The sequence below is a fragment of the Salvia hispanica genome, chromosome 1 (genome assembly GCF_029641045.1).
Source record: "Salvia hispanica isolate PSC_SH4W2 chromosome 1, Shi_PSC_v1, whole genome shotgun sequence".
Lineage (NCBI taxonomy): Eukaryota > Viridiplantae > Streptophyta > Magnoliopsida > Lamiales > Lamiaceae > Salvia > Salvia hispanica.
The window spans coordinates 24,915,904-24,932,008 of NC_142692.1; the positions used below are offsets into that span (position 1 = coordinate 24,915,904).

Sequence of the window (16,105 nt, forward strand, 5' to 3'; positions counted from 1 at the left end):
GTTAAGGGATTGGAGGAAAAGATGGGATTTCATTAGAGATGGAAAAGGAATAGAGCTTTTTGTGAGATTTTGGGCAGTTGGGTCAGAGGGCGGTGGTTTTATTTGGATGCTTCTCTTTGGATTCAGAATTTTCCTAATCACCCGACACACGCATTCATCTTCTCTCAACCTCATTTAATTTTAAACAATATTTAACCATTCTTTTATTAGGTTGGGTGAAACATATATATAGATCTTGCATATTTTAGTTTAATTGATCACTGTGTTTGCTAATATAATCAAGTAATTTAGATGATATATAGCTCATATGCTAGTAGTAGAGTGATATCCTGAAAACTTAATTAAGTCGAATATTTGAATCCTATTAACATCTTTGTAGGTTAAGTTTATCTCTGTAAAATATTAGTAAAAGATGCTTTTTCTTGACAGAATTACTTGAAAAGGTTGGGAGAAATTATTATTAACAAGTAATGACGTCGCATCAATAGCTATATTAATATATGATTAAGTCCTAATCAAAGTTAAAGCTTGAAAAAAGATTGGATGCCCCACCTATCAATTCCAGCAAATGGTAGTTAATACAGTTGCAAACACAAAGTCAATGTAGCATCCATCTACTCTGTTCCGATTTAAAAATTACTAACTTACAAAAGCAAAAAGAATTATGATATAATAAGGTTATGCCGACAGTATAAAGCTATACTGAACAATTTCTATAGACCCACAAATTTAAATTGAATTTTGTATAGTAGTATAACATTGTTGTGACACCTTTAGAATTATGAATTATCCATTTCTTCTACCACTACTTTTAATTACTATTAATAACCTTATTATTTGTGAATTATATTGGGTTAATCGGATTTAGTAAAAAATAAAGTACTGCCAAAATGATGTCATTCTGTCAGTGTAAGTATGGATTTATGTAAATGCAAGCTTTCTTTATTTGTATGACAGTCTATATTGACGGCCATGCATGCGTATTCATGAAAATTAGCTATAATCAGACTGCATGCCTATTCATCTTTTCTTCATTAAAAAATTACCAGCATATAAATAAAAACATTACCTTCGTTATTTATGTTTGTGGTGAAAATGATGAAACTGTAACCAGCAATAGCATCTTAATCACACATCCACACAAGTCAATTATAAATTCTCACTAATATTTGAAACAAGAAGCAAATGATAAAATTAGAACACAAGATTACAAATGGGGGCACACAAACGGTTGCTGATGCTTTCTGGTTTTACAAAATATAAGGAATATATGTGGCCCCTTCTTGATTAAATTGTCCAACTTTGGGATGGCTCTGCTTTAGCAACTTGTCGTTCGCTATGTTTACTATGTTACCCCTTTAATTGATCAAACAATTTCCCAATTCTTGTGCATTAGGTCATCTGCAATGAGATGTCTCTAGCCATCCCTTACATCCGTTATCATTTCAATCTTTTTTTTTGTGTTAAGCCACAACTTCTATAACGAGTCATCTTTCTAGTTTCGGGCAACGCTACACCAAAAATTACTCTTAATTTGACCTTAAACATCAAAATCTTAGCTTCATCAATGCTCAAGGCAAATCTTGACACTGAGAAAATAATGTTACTTATTTTTCTGGTGTTAGTTTATTTTGTTTTGGTGGAAAGTCAAAAGTGAAGTGAAAATCATTTCTAATAATGAACACTTTCATCATGTTTGTGACTCACCAATCGCTATATATTGGTTCAATTCTTTTTTTCTTTTGGTTGAATTTGTTGATTCAAGATTCTCAATCCAAATCAATATGAAAAAAATTAGAGATGTCCAAGATTTCAAGGTCCTACTTACTTTCACTTAGTGAACTTTGACTTAATAATTTACTTAATGTTTAAAGAGGAGGTCTCCTAATTAAGCGTTCCAACCAGATAACTAATCACCCTTTAGAACTTATTCAATTAGCACATGATCAACACAATTAATAGTTAGTACTACTATCATATTGCGCAATAAATGTGCACACGAAACGCCCACGTACCAAAGTATTTGTCGAGTTTAAATTGTTTAAAAATATCGAGTTAGATATATTGTCCAAATAAGGCATACATAAAAATCAAGAAAATGTAAAAAGATAATAAAAATTAAGGACTAAAGATCACTTTCATATCTAAACTTGCCAAAAACATTTTTAGTCCATAACTATTTTTTCCTGTTTTCTGCCAAAAGCACGTTACAAAATTACTTCTACGCGGATGCATAATAGTTTATGAACAAAACCAAAAATAATATATGTCATTATTTTTATGTGTATTTGTCGCGTGCTTGTAGATCTCCAATTGGTTATAAGTTGGGTCATAAGTATAAGTTTGTACTCTATCGTAAATGGGGCTTCAACTTTTCTTTTGATTTTTAGGTTAAATTAAGCTAGGAGGTAGTGTAAAATTAGGAATCAATTGAATAAAATTAAAGAGAAAAGGCAAATTATAACCTAACAAAATATGAAGGACCCAATTTATGGGTGGGGACTTGCTTAACTGTCGTTCTAACCTCCTTAATAATCATTAATCAATCAAGGTTTCAGAAAAAGAAATCCGGTGTCTAAATTGTCAAACTATACAATCTGTAAATTCTAGATGATCATATCCACCAAACTTTATATAATCATTATGCATAGTACGTTGTGGGTTATGTTCTATTATTTGCCTTTCTTATCGGTGACCAAATTAGAAATTTAAATAAGTCGGTGCGCAAATTTAAAAAACGTAATAATATTAAATTTTGCATATAATGTTTTCATAATTCTTACGAGATGCTAGATGAATAGAAGATAACTGTTTTCGACAAAGCGTCGTGTCTTGAAACTGTCGATGAATAGTCTCATTTTCAAAAAAGAAAAATGAACTTTCTTACTACAAGTAAGATTTCATCTGATAGTCCCCTATTTTAATGTACAAGTCTGTCTTAACAAGTTTTATACAAGAAAATAATCTATCAACATTGATACAGATTAGATTCAGCAGTTGCAACGTTGATTCTTCCTTGATTCATTATCGGATTTCAATTTGAAATGGAGTACTTTATTATTTGAAGCACTTAAAAGTGTATCGTTTCTTAATTTTTTGAGAAAACACAGATACATAGTTGTAATCTAGTAAAACATTTCAGTCGAGTTCAAGTCATCTAGTTTGCTACTGTTACATAATTTTATAATCTCAAATCTCAAGTTGTAATGTTTTTCAAAAGTTAAAACATAATTTTATAATTTCAGTTGAAATATTATGAAATAGGAATACTTGATCCTTGGAAATTCTTGCGAGAATGAGCGCAGGAACAGCGGGGGCGTGGCATCAGTGAACTTTCCGGCAAGCCCAGCCCAGGGCATTTGTTGTTCAGGCCTTCCCCCTTACTTCTATACAAACCAAAAAATATAATGGCTCAAGGCCCCAATCCAACCCTACTGTCAATAAAATTAATGACAACCCAACTCAGTACTACTAGACATACAAATTACAAAGTAAAAACAACAATAAATCAAACTCAACTTTTGAAGTGAGAAATCACCCATTGAAGCAGCGAGACAGAGACAGCGTGACTACAAGCGTCGAGCTGGGACTGAGGTGGCAGACCTCGTTGTGGGGCAAACCACAACAAGCATCATCAAGGTTGTGAAGCTCCCAGTGGGGCGGCAAGACTGCGATGAATCAGCGGCACTGACTATGTGATCGTGATGATTTAGGGTGTGAGATTGTGAGAATCTGTGAGGTGAGGGTAACTTGAAACTAGAATCTAATAAAGGTTAATGTATTAAATGTAAAATCATATTTATATTTTTCAATATATACCATGTCTGAGGTACTATGTAGTATCATATAGTACTTCAATATGTAAGCAAATGAAGTGCTGGGACCTGGGGTATTTAGGTACACCCCACCACTAGATTGGATAACACAACAGAACAAAGGCGCTAAACAAATGAGCAAGTTAAGAATATAATGAAAAAAAATCAGCAGACCATATTCAAACCCACAAAATGGAACGTAACAATAAAACAAGTACACTAAAGCCGATGTAATATTGTTTCATAAAGGGGTGGTGATTAATGCTCATGGCTCACCTGCTAATTCTTTCCAACCCAAATGCCATGTGCCAAAAACCGTCATTGTTTAAAACAAAATAACTAGTGGATTACATACTTTCAATCACACTCGGAACGAACATACATGTACACTAGTTGCATCGATGCAGAAGCTGAATATTTGGTTGCAACTTGAGTGTAGTCACCAGTAGTTCCACTTCATATAACCACATCACCTTAGGGCACCGACTTCGCTATATCTTGAATACAAATAACACAAGTAGTAAACTTCCTTGCATTACCTTACAAATATCAGACGCTGGTTTTTTTCTCTAAACTATAAGACATGGATTCGATAACTATGAAGAAAGCTAAATATATTGAGGGGTACATTTTAAATATAAGGATTTAAAAGCACAACAATATATGAGACCTTAGTAAATGCAAAATTAGGTTAGATACATACCATGACCGATAGTTCGCAGGATCAAAATTGTTTTCAGTTTTAAATTTTAACGACGGTCTTCAGCAGGACTGACTCGAATAGGTCGACCCTCCAGCTCCTGCCAAGAACAAATTTTGCAAATTTGTCAATTAATAAATAATTAGTTCATAAGAACTATGTGGGTGGCCCTAATATAAACACAAATATGTCCTGCGCAATTAACGAAATTAAGTAATAGAAACCACTGATAACAAATGAAGAATATTGCAATAGTGTGTGTGGCATGTAAACTCTTATACTAAAGAAAAAACAAGTCATAATAATTTCAAGCCTCAAAGAATCAATATTGGGAATGCACAAAAGAAAGAAGACAGACAACCTATCCACGAAAGCTTGCATCCATAAAGCCATCAAATTCTCTACTCAATACTTACTGTGCCATCCAATGACTCAACGGCTTTGTTGACCTCTTCAGCCGAGCTGTAGGTTACAAATCCGAATCCCCTTGATCTACCATTATCTCTATCACAAATCACTCTTGCATCCTGAACATTTCCGTGCTCACTAAACACAGACTCGAGAGCATAGTCGTCCACATCAAATGAAAGGTTACCCACATAAACCTTGTTGGTATTACCATAACTTGATTGTTCGCGACCCCCTCTAGGTCCTTCGAATGAAGAGTTTCCATAGCTTGATCGCTCCCGTCCCCTGGATCCTCCAAAGGAGTTATCCCTTCTTCCAAAAGAGCCTCTTTCCCTTTTAGGTGGTGGTGGTCCAGAGTTTACGCGCAAAGCTCTGCCCTCAATTTCCTGAAAGAGATTCATAAATTTGACAAAAATGATGAAACAAGAGTTTGCCAAGACATCACAAAATTACCAACAAAACAATGTGAGGAATCGAAAGTTGAAGTTTATAGAAGATAAAACTTACATATCCATTAAATTGTTCAACTGCAGCTTCAGCTTCCTCAACCGAAGACATCACCACGAAACCAAAACCCCGACTTCTGCCCGTGGCTTTGTCGAGGATAACCTGAAAAACATGGTAACTCAGTTAACAAATTACAATATAAACCCTAATTTCAATTATAACCAACAATACATGTTTAGAATTAGAGTGTTATTGAAGTAACGCATTCGAGAATGAAATTGAATAGCAAAATATACTCACATCAACCGCTTCCACAGTTCCGGCTTGTTGAAACAAGCCAGCAAGGACAGCACTATCAACAGAAAAAGGCAAATTGCCCACGAACAGCTTCAAACCGGGAATCTCATCGGCCTCCTCCTCTTCCATGTCCGATAAGAAGGGTACAAAGTTGGAAGCGCGGGTAGTGACAGAAGAGAGCGCTAGAACGAGTTTGGGGAAGGTTTTGATGGAAGAGAGTGTGAAAAGAGAAGGGGAGGCCGAGGCCGCGGCGGAGGAGTTGGTGTGGTGAAGAGAGAGGGTGCGTGGGGTCAAGGATAAGAAATGGGCAGAGGCAGCCATTGATAGTGCGTGTAAAAGGTAGAGACTCAGATAATTGGAAACAGGGTTTTGGCTACTGTAGTCAAGAGGGAGGGCGCCGGGTAATAAAAAAATGTAGCTTTACGGCACTGAGTCCCTCTATTTGTGCATAATTGCATAATACTCCTTTTGCTTCTTATTTAAAATGTCACTGCATATGATTCTAAAAATAATAATACTGCGTTTATAAAATTAATATATATAAGTGGAGGAATGTAATGAATTGCTAATTAATTACCAATTCTAAATTGGGACCAATTTTCAACCATTAGATTAGAAGATCTTGTGGTTAATATAATGCTAAGTGTAATATATTTTAAATTTAAATAATTATTAATTAAATTAAAAGGGTATTAATGTCAAATCCTATATGTAGTAATTATAACTAACTACTTTCTCTCTCCTCAAAATCATCTCAAATCTTTAAATTTACGTAACTCTCTCAATTTAAATTATTTTTTAGCAAAAATATATCAAATTAAAGATAATTTAATAAGGATTCCAACGAGATCTCAATTGCATATGTTCCGACGATGTTCGGGTGATGAAATTTGATAAATTATATTTCAATTTTCGTACATGTTGATAAGCAGCTATTTTCAACAAATGCAACAAAAAATCTCAATATATTGTAGGCAAAATCTCAATATTATGCATGTCCAATCTCAATAAAAATGTGTTGATATTTTCTTGTCCGTGTTGATATTTGTAATACACAATGTTGATATAAAAAAACACTCACGAAAATTATCATATGATAACATAATGACGATATTACCCTTTTGTTGATATTTTGTCTACTATTTATTGAGATTTTGTGAGCTTTAATCTCATCCACTCATTTTAAAATTCAAGGGTGGAGATTTAGTCTTGATTTTGGATTAGACTGCTAAAAGCATTAGAATAGGACCCTATAAGTGGAATCATATTCCACTAATAAATTCCACTCTTTTTTTTTTTTTTTTCAAAAATACGTGCTTAAATTAAATAAAATTTCTATTATAGGACGGAAGAAATATAATAATAGACTGAGAGTACTTTATCTTTAAATTCAATAAATAAATTAAGTATTCAACAAATAAATTAAGTATTTGAATTTTGGATTTGCTTATTACGAACAATCTAGTAGTCGAATTTTGAAAATATTATTTAAATAATCTAGAAAATTCGAATATTCTTTTAATAGTTGCATATACTGAATTTTAGATATTTCAGCAAATAAAATATTTTACTAACTAAATACACTACTAGTATCCGTGTTTTAAAAATCGGACCGCCGGTTGGGTCGTGAACCGGCAAGGTCACCAGTCCGATTTGCACATCAAACCGCACCGGCAAAACTGGACGGTTGGGCCGGAAACCGCTGGCGGTTGAACCGATTTCCCAATTTTCTTTTTGTAAATCCACATTTTCAGATCTTGTTTACCTCCAAACACCCTTCTCACGCTGGGCGTAGATTTAGAGGATAATCAATGAGGATTTAGAAATAAAATAGCTCGAATTGAGAAACGGAATAAGGAATTGAAAAGTAAAACGAGGTAAAGAGAGATAGAAAAAGAGAAAAACTATGAAGAGAAAGATGATTTCAAGATGTTGAAGTCGGGTGGGGATATTTTACTGATGGCGGCGAAGTGAGGGAGTTATATTAGGGTTAGGGTATTTAAATAAGGGTGTCGTGTGGCAGTAGGAGGTACTGGGAAAACAAATTTTGATTTTTAAAATTTTTAATTTTATTTCATGTTAAAAATATGAGTTATGTTGATTTATATTGGACATGTGGCGCATGGGTTAAGAGAAAGTATTATACTTATTAATTTTATAATATATTATATATTATGTTGGAATTAAGAATGATATAAATAATGATTTGAATTATTATTTTAATTTGTTGTTATGTTTATATATTTTGTTAAACAAAATTAGTTTATTGAAAATGAATTTACATGTTGTGTAGATTTAATGTCATTTTAAGTTATTATGTATACTAATATTATAATATATATTTAATTATATATATATGCTACAGTATTTCGGCTCGACCAGTGGTTCGATCGGTTCGACTAGTTAAATCGTGAATCGATAGCCACACTGATTCGCTTACCAGTCCGGTTTTTAAAACATTGACTAGTACCAAATTATAAAAAGAATAGGTTGAAGGAAATAGAAGTATCCAGAAACGAACCGTGAAATCCAGAGTTGTATCATTTGTAGCCCAATCTGGACTCTTCGGGCACTACCACGATTCTCCCCTCGCGCTATAAATGATCATCTCCCTTCACCCAATTCCCCATCAAGCATTTCAAGTGTAACAAAAGTTATCATCAATCAATCACTCACATTCATTAATTTCTGAGAATAAGCAAAAATGTCACTGATTCCGAGCTTCTTCGGCCGTCGCAGCAGCAACGTTTTCGACCCTTTCTCCCTGGATGTATGGGATCCCTTCGAGGGCTTTCCTCTCTCCACCAACTTCCCCTCCTCCGCCCGTGAAACCAGCGCGGTGGCCGATGCCCGCATCGACTGGAAAGAGACGCCAGAGGCCCATCTCTTCAAAGTTGATGTTCCTGGATTGAAGAAAGAGGAAGTCAAGGTTGAGGTTGAGGATGGTGGCATTCTGCAAATCAGTGGAGAGAGAAGCAAGGAGCAGGAAGAGAAGAACGACAAATGGTACCGTGTGGAGAGGAGCAGTGGCAAGTTCTGCCGCCGCTTCAGGCTGCCGGAGAATGCCAAGCTGGAACAGGTGAAGGCGGCGATGGAGAACGGGGTGTTGACTGTGACGGTGCCAAAGGAGGAAGTGAAGAAGCCAGAAGTGAAGGCTATTGATATTTCTGGTTAAGTGGAAAATTTGGCGGAAGTTGTTCTTGATTTTCAGCCTGTGAAGACTGAAGTATGAAGATTACTGTATTTTTATTACCCTACTGTAATGTAAACTATCATCAAAAAGTTGTGTGAGGTTGTTAAAGAAACAAAGTGTTTTCATATTGTCTTCTTCTAATTTAATCGCGTTCTTCATTTAGCAACATAAAAAGTTTGTTTGCTCAATTTCTGGAAATGCAGCAAATTTATTGGTACTTATTTATAAGGTTCTTTTAACGAGTAATAATATGAGATTGTTTTATTTTTTGGGACAGTCTAAGAATACTACAGAAGTTGGATCATAATTTTTCTAGTTAGATAAGGCTCCCGCGAGTGATAATCCAATGTTTCTCAATTAGGAGGAATCCGACCTTGCAATCTATTCCTGAAAAATCTAACATGGAGAATAATACTACCACTAAACAAGATTTATTTTAGGAATATATAGGATCAGGGCAGAGTCATTTTAGATCAAACAAGATTAGTAAAAGACAATGGACATTAGAAATTTTTTGTATAATCCTTTACTCAATTAAATAAAAAAAAAATTGAATAAGTGATGTCATGTTAGTTACAAAATTGACTATTGAATGTTTTCTTGCATTTAACTCGCACATTACAGAAATTGACTATTATATTTTACTTTAAAAATTTGTATTTAATTTGAATACTTTACTCAAGATAGTGACACTACGTTTGGGGTTAACAAATGTTTTCATAAAAATGCTAAAATGTATAAATATATATATAGAGTAAAGGCCAAAATTGGTCCTGAACATATGGTCATTTTACGTTTTTGGTCATAAACATTATCTTTTGGATTTTTTAGTTCTCGACATATGTAAATTTGATCATTTTGGTCCTGAACATATAAAAATTTGATCATTTTGGTCCTCCGTCAATATTTCCGTTAAAAAACTAACGGTCAACGGGTTTAATCCAGATTTTGACCAAATTAGACTTTTAATTCTGAATTATTACTCCCTAATTAATTTCTTAATTATTTTAATAAATATTTAATTAAAATCAGAAATAAATAATATTAAAAAATATAGAAATCCTCTTCTTCTCCGTCCACTGCGACTCCTCCTTCTCCGGCGGCGACCACCGCAAGCTGAGCACCAAATTCTCTGGCGAGATCATCCTCCGCAACAAGCAGCTCGGCCTCCACGAGTACAAATTCCTCCTCAAGACCATCGTCAGCTCTGGCATCGGCGAGGAGACCTACGTCGCCCAGATGGTCTTCGACGGCCGCAAGTCCCCCCCCCCTCCCCACCCTCTTCGACGGCCTCCTCGAGATGGACGAGTTCTTCCTCGACAACATCCCCGCCCTCCTCCGCCGCACCGCCGTCCCCCCCCCCCTCCGACATCGACCTCCTCGTCGTCAACATCTCCATGCTCTCCTCCGCCCCCTCCCCCGCCGCCCGCATCATCAATTTATACAATCTGAGACACGACGTGAAGGTCTACAACCTCGTCGGGATGGGCTGCAGCGCCTCGACCATCGCCATCAACATCGTCGAAAACATCTTCAAAATGCAAGCAAATTTAACAGCAATGATCGTCACATCCAAATCCCTCAACCCCAACTGGTACATGGGAAACGACAGCTCTAAAATGCTCACAAACTGCCTCTTCCGCACCGGTGGATGTGCCCTCATCCTCACCAACAAGCCGGCTCTATCGAAAAAGGCGATGTTCAAGCTGAGGACCCTCGTCCGGACCCAATCGGGCTTGAGCTCAACGGTCTTCCCGGCGTCGGAAAGAGCTTCGATGAATTGGTGGAGGGAAGCGTAGGCGGCGGAGAGGTTGGAGTAGAGGACGTGGTTGGAGGGGGAGAGGTTGCCGGCGGAGAAGGCGGCGTTACTTTGGCTTCGTCGGCCATAATTTAGATGATTTTAAATGAATAATTATTAAAATAATTAGAGAATAATTAGAGAATTAATTAGGGAGTAAAAATCAGAATTAAAAGTTTAATTTGATCAAAATCGGGATTAAACCCGTTGACCGTTAGTTTCTAACGGAAATATTGACGGAGGACCAAAATGATCAAATTTTCATATGTTCAGGACCAAAAAATCTAAAAGATAAGGTTTAGGACCAAAAACGTTAAATGGGCATATGTCCAGGACCAATTTTGGCCTTTACTCATATATATAGGGTCTTGTTAGATTGAGATTTTTGAACCTAATTGAGAATTGAGATGCAATCCCAGTCACTCATTCAGAACATTTATGAAATGTCAACAGTATGTAGTTTATGTCAACTAGGGGGTATTATCATCAATAACCTGCACATCAAATGTCAACAATTTTATTTAATAAATACTTTTTTTATTTTAATTTTTTTTATGTTTTAATTTTTTTTAATTTTTTTTATATTTTTAATTTTTTTTTAAAAAAAAATTAATTTTTAATTTTTTTTTTGTCAATTACATATACAATTCATGTCAACTACATATCAAATGTCAGCAATTTTATTCAATAAATACTTTTTGACATGAATTGTACATGTAGTTGACATTATATTGTGTAGTTGACATGAATTGTATATATAGTTGACATGGATTGTACACATAGTTGACATTATATGTGTGTAGTTGACGTGAATTGTATATGTAGTCGACATTATATGTATGTAGTTGATATTGATTGTACACATAATTGACATGAATTGTATATGTAGTTGACATGAATTGTATATGTAGTTGACATTATATGTGTATAGTTGACATGAATTGTATATATAGTTGAAAACTAAAAATAAAAATTTAAGAAAATTAATAAAAAAAATTAACAATTTTTTTTTTTAAAAAAATAATAATAATAATAATAATAATTAAAAAAACAAACAAATAAATAAATAAAATTAAAAATTAAAAAATATATTTATTGAATAAAATGTACCATGATATTACCATTCTGCCCTTTCATAATTAATTAATCTAAAAATGTTTTCCATGTGGCAAAATCTGGACCACTCATTTAATAAAAATGAGTGGTTGATATTGCATCTCATTTCTCAATTAGCATAAAAAATCTCAATTGATCACAACCATATATATATATATATAGGAATGATCAAGGTCTAACTAATTTTAAGTATATAACTAGAGAACAAATCTCAGCCATACATCTTGTTACTCCAAATTAATCCTATGGTTTAAACAAACTTTCATATTTTTATGAAAAAATACTTGTCCAAGGGCATTTTGGGAATTCAATATCTCAACATGAATTAATGGATAACATAACCGATTAATCGTGAATCCAATCTTCCCAAATCATGCGCAAATCTGAACCAAATTTAGCTTAGGATTTCTTCCAAAAATGAGTTTCCAATCGAATTCATTCACGATAATCAAGCATGAATTACTGCGAGATTTCTGAACCAAATTCATGCGCGATTTCTCAAATCTGAACCAAATTCAGCTTCCCGATCCAATTCGTTCACGATTGATCAGCTGCGTTTTATTCATCGCGAACTCGTTCAGGATCGATCAGCGTGATTTGATTCTGATTGAATTCATTCTTCTGTTATCAGCGTGATCGTTCAGGATCGATCAACATGGCAAACCGAAGGTATCAAATTCGCTCACGATTGATCAGCACAATTTGATTCATTCTTCACGTTCATTCCTTTATTGAGACGTCTGGATTCCTTATCACATGGATTCAATTCTGATACATTCATCGGAAGATTATTTCGATTCTGATTCATTTTCATCGGGAGAGGAAGGAGAAACTGAATCTAAAGGTAATTATCAATTATTATTATTATTATTATCAATTTAGTGTTGTTGCTCAGCATGATTAGATGTGTATGATGTGAAAAATGTTGGAATGAACTATATGTGACGAACAGTGAAGTAAATATACTCAATATGCGTTGTAGTGTAGAAATATGCTTTTTAGTGAGTAAATATGTACTATCGTGAATTAAATATACTTTATAGTGAAGTAAATATTGTTTGTACTGAAGTATATTATGCATTTAGTTAACTATTTTCATTTTTGTGAAGTATATTATGCATTAGAATGAAATAAAACATAATTAAAGTGAAGAATTCCAGTGCTAGAGTGAAATATTTGTGATTCATGGTTAGAGTGAAGTAAAACATGAATAAAGTGAAGTATTACATGGTTAGAGTGAAGTGTCTGTGATTCATGCTTTAAGTGTTCTATTTTTTCAATTTGGTGAAGTAAAACATGATTAAAGTGAAGTATTCGAGTGTTAGAGTGAAGTGTTTGTGATCCATGCTTTTAGTGCTCTGTTTTATCATTTCAGTGAAGTATATTATGCATTAAGTGAACTATTTTATGCTCACTGTAGTTAGAGTGAAGTTTTTGTGATTCATGCTTAAAGTGCTCTATTTTTTCGTTTTAGTGAAGTAAAACATGATTAAAATGAAGTATTTTGTGCTTACAGTGAAGTATATTTTTTTAACAATGGTTTACGTACCAAAATGCCCTGATGATTTGAAACCAAAAATTGGACAAAGTTTCATGACCCCTTGTGTTAGAGTTTGTATACTAGAAATCACCTTTCGAGTGATTGAATACTGTTAAAACTCTTATTTTATTTTCCAAATGAATAAACATATTATTTTTGTCATAATGTTGTTATATTTTACATTTAATGGATGTTTATTGCATATTTAAATGTATAAGTAACTTAACAAAGTCTAAGTCTTTGTTTTAGTAGACCGGTTGTGGGCATCGTTCACTTTAAGGTAACACGGTCAGTTCTAAATAAAGAAAAAGAATAATTTCACAACCTAGATAGGCTTAGACTACCTATCGTGAAAGGTTGCAATGTCAGTCCGATTATTTCTAAGCCTTACTGAAATAAGATGACGTTGGTGTGGTATAGCACTGAATGAATCTAACAGCGAGACAGTCTTTATGCTATCTACTGAAAGACGAGGTCTCGTAAATTATTTCTCAATCAATGTACGTTAGCATTGAGCATACGGTATTGATTATGCACTACTTTGACTTACCAAATGGTGCGGGTTTTTCGCAACCCAATAAGCCTGGTATATTGGGTAGTGGTGATTAATATCTAGCGGTGCTAGGATTGCTATTATGTTGAATCGTGCTCGAGGTGAGTCTCGTAACATCCTCAAGAGAAGCTTGAAATAAGGTTTTATTATTCGGAACCTAGCTAGTTGGAGTTTAATTACTCTATGAATAATAAATAAGATTTTCTTGCTGAGTCCTCTCTTGTGATTTCGGATTTGGATGGGGAGTGCAATATTACTTCTGTAGTGGCTGCTCGTAATATTTCAATTTCAAGCTTATATTAAATTGGGTTTAATTTAATTAGTAAAAAGCTAATTGGAGGAGCCCATATCCAAAGCCTTCCATAGATCCCTGTCTGGGCCTAATATGTGACTTATTATAAATAGGAGAATAAAGGAGACAGAATCTACACTTGTATTTTACTCAAAATTTTCGGCCCCCTCTACTCCTAGTAGTGGTCGAATTTTTCTCCTCCGTGGGAAAGGATTTCTGTCTTCTCTATTTAAGTCCTAGTGCACTGGTGAGATCAGCCCACCCTGATATCAGTCCACAGTCCGGGAACCAGTCAGAAGATCCGTGGTTTTGTACTAAATATCTTCACGTGGAGAAGGCGCTAGTTATCTTCAATTCTTTGGAGAATCATCAAGGTATAATGGCTGAACCTTAGAAAATAATGTTTTAGGTTTCAATTAATTTAAAGCATGTTATTATTTGAGTTATGAGCATGATACATGTGATAATTACGCGAATAGAATTTGTCTAAATAATCCGCTAAATAGATCAGAATTATTATGTAATTGATTTATGTGAGCACTTCCGCTGCCAACCCCTACAATTGGTATCAGAGCCAGGTTTTTGGCTCTGATTATTTGGATTTAAATTTCGCGAAATTCATGTATGCATGCGTTTTTGTTTTCGAAGCATGTTCTTGTTTTTAGTTGTTATATTCTTATGCATGATAATCTCAAGAACTATCGAAACAAAGAACTCAAATATTTGGAACGCACGAGACGTGCGATTCGTCGGCACTTGCGCCGAGACGAATCGCGCGACATGCGATCCATAGAGGGTTGTCGAGCGAGTGGGAGTACGGAGGGTGATCGACCGGCGACGCACGGACGAGAGTGACCTCGTGTGCGCCGTCGGCGTGACCACCAGATCCGGCGAACTCCAGCGAATCGTGCCGATCGAGTGGGAGCAAGGCTGCGATCATGAGGCGACGTGAATACGAGCGTGGGCTCGTCCACGCCGCCGGCAAGACCGCGGCGGCTTCTCCAAAGAACAGACGGCGGTCGACGGCGATGGAAGAAGAACGGGATCGCTGCTCGTCCGAGAGAAGCGATGGTTCGTCCATGGCCAAACCCTAACCCTAACCCTAGTCGACCCAAGTCGTGCGACGGTGATCCGGAGCGGCGCTGCTATATGCCGTGGCCGCTGGATACCGCCAGCTTGTCGTGTGCGAACGGCGAACGTCGACGGAGGGAGACGAGGCGCTCAGGCGCCGGAGTGGGAGAAAGGAAGTAGCCGCGTGATGCGCGGGCTGCCGGCGGGAGTTGGTCGGCGAAATCGCCGTTCCGGCGAGATGCTCACCGGTAGAATCTTCGTCATCGTTGATCGTGCGAACCTCGATCATGAGATAACGATGAAATATTATTTTAATGATTATTTGATTCCTAAATTAAAAGATATCATTAAAATATTATTATTTAATGGAAATAAAATATTTTGGGAAGATTTCCCTAGATTTTAGGAATATTTAGATTATTGACCATATCTAGGGATATCTTTTAATCCTAGATGACGTGGACAAGAATAATTTAATAGTTTCCTAATTATATTATATATCTAGAATCCTAATAAGGATAGATATGTAGGATTTCATTAAATAATAAAATATATTATTCTCTTCTCAATCTTAATAAGGAATTAATTTAAGTTTATTTATTCATGTCCGTTAAAGATATAAGCAATTAATTATTTTAGATAAATCTTATAGAAGACATGAATATGGATTAAACTTTGGTAATTAATTTTTTTATCCTTTAATAAAATGTTTAAAAGATTATATAAGATATAATTATCCAGTCAATTAAATACCAACAGAATTTAATTAAGCCTTTAATCTGCACTAAGGCTAAGGATAATTAATGAAAAACCATAACTTAAATATCTAAGCGATAATTACGAACTAAGTTTGTATATGGTCTCCATCGATTGGT

The 16,105-nt window shown here is 35.1% G+C and overlaps 2 protein-coding genes across 3 annotated transcripts; one reads left to right on the forward strand and one right to left on the reverse strand.

The window, feature by feature from the left end:
• Window positions 1-4,008: 4,008 nt before the first annotated feature.
• Window positions 4,009-6,058, reverse strand: LOC125221962 (29 kDa ribonucleoprotein A, chloroplastic-like). Of its 2 annotated transcripts, none has more exons than XR_007176442.2 (5): window positions 5,671-6,058; window positions 5,431-5,532; window positions 4,877-5,309; window positions 4,519-4,615; window positions 4,009-4,312 (listed from the first exon to the last, which is right to left on the reverse strand). XR_007176442.2 is itself a non-coding variant. In XM_048124319.2 (5 exons), exons 1-4 carry the CDS (start codon window positions 5,986-5,988, stop codon window positions 4,565-4,567), a joined length of 849 nt encoding a protein of 282 aa, XP_047980276.1. In that variant the 5' UTR covers window positions 5,989-6,057; the 3' UTR covers window positions 4,009-4,312; window positions 4,519-4,564. The 2 variants fall into 2 exon arrangements, 1 of the variants encoding a protein (XP_047980276.1); XM_048124319.2 differs by having other exon boundaries at window positions 4,932-5,309; window positions 5,671-6,057.
• Window positions 6,059-8,185: 2,127 nt separating this feature from the next.
• On the forward strand, window positions 8,186-8,985 carry LOC125221963 (18.2 kDa class I heat shock protein-like). Its single transcript, XM_048124320.2, has one exon. It carries the CDS (start codon window positions 8,372-8,374, stop codon window positions 8,840-8,842), a length of 471 nt encoding a protein of 156 aa, XP_047980277.1. The 5' UTR covers window positions 8,186-8,371; the 3' UTR covers window positions 8,843-8,985.
• The last annotated feature ends 7,120 nt before the right edge of the window (window positions 8,986-16,105 follow it).

Coding starts and splice junctions, on each gene's coding strand:
- LOC125221962 (XM_048124319.2), bottom strand. CDS start 5,988: ATGGCTGCCTCTGCCCATTTCTTATCCTTGACCCCACGCACCCTCTCT. Junction 5,533..5,670: donor GAACTGTGGAAGCGGTTGAT/GTGAGTATATTT, acceptor CATGTTTTTCAG/GTTATCCTCGACAAAGCCAC. Junction 4,616..4,931: donor TTGAGTCATTGGATGGCACA/GTAAGTATTGAG, acceptor TGTTCTTGGCAG/GAGCTGGAGGGTCGACCTAT.
- LOC125221963 (XM_048124320.2), top strand. CDS start 8,372: ATGTCACTGATTCCGAGCTTCTTCGGCCGTCGCAGCAGCAACGTTTTC.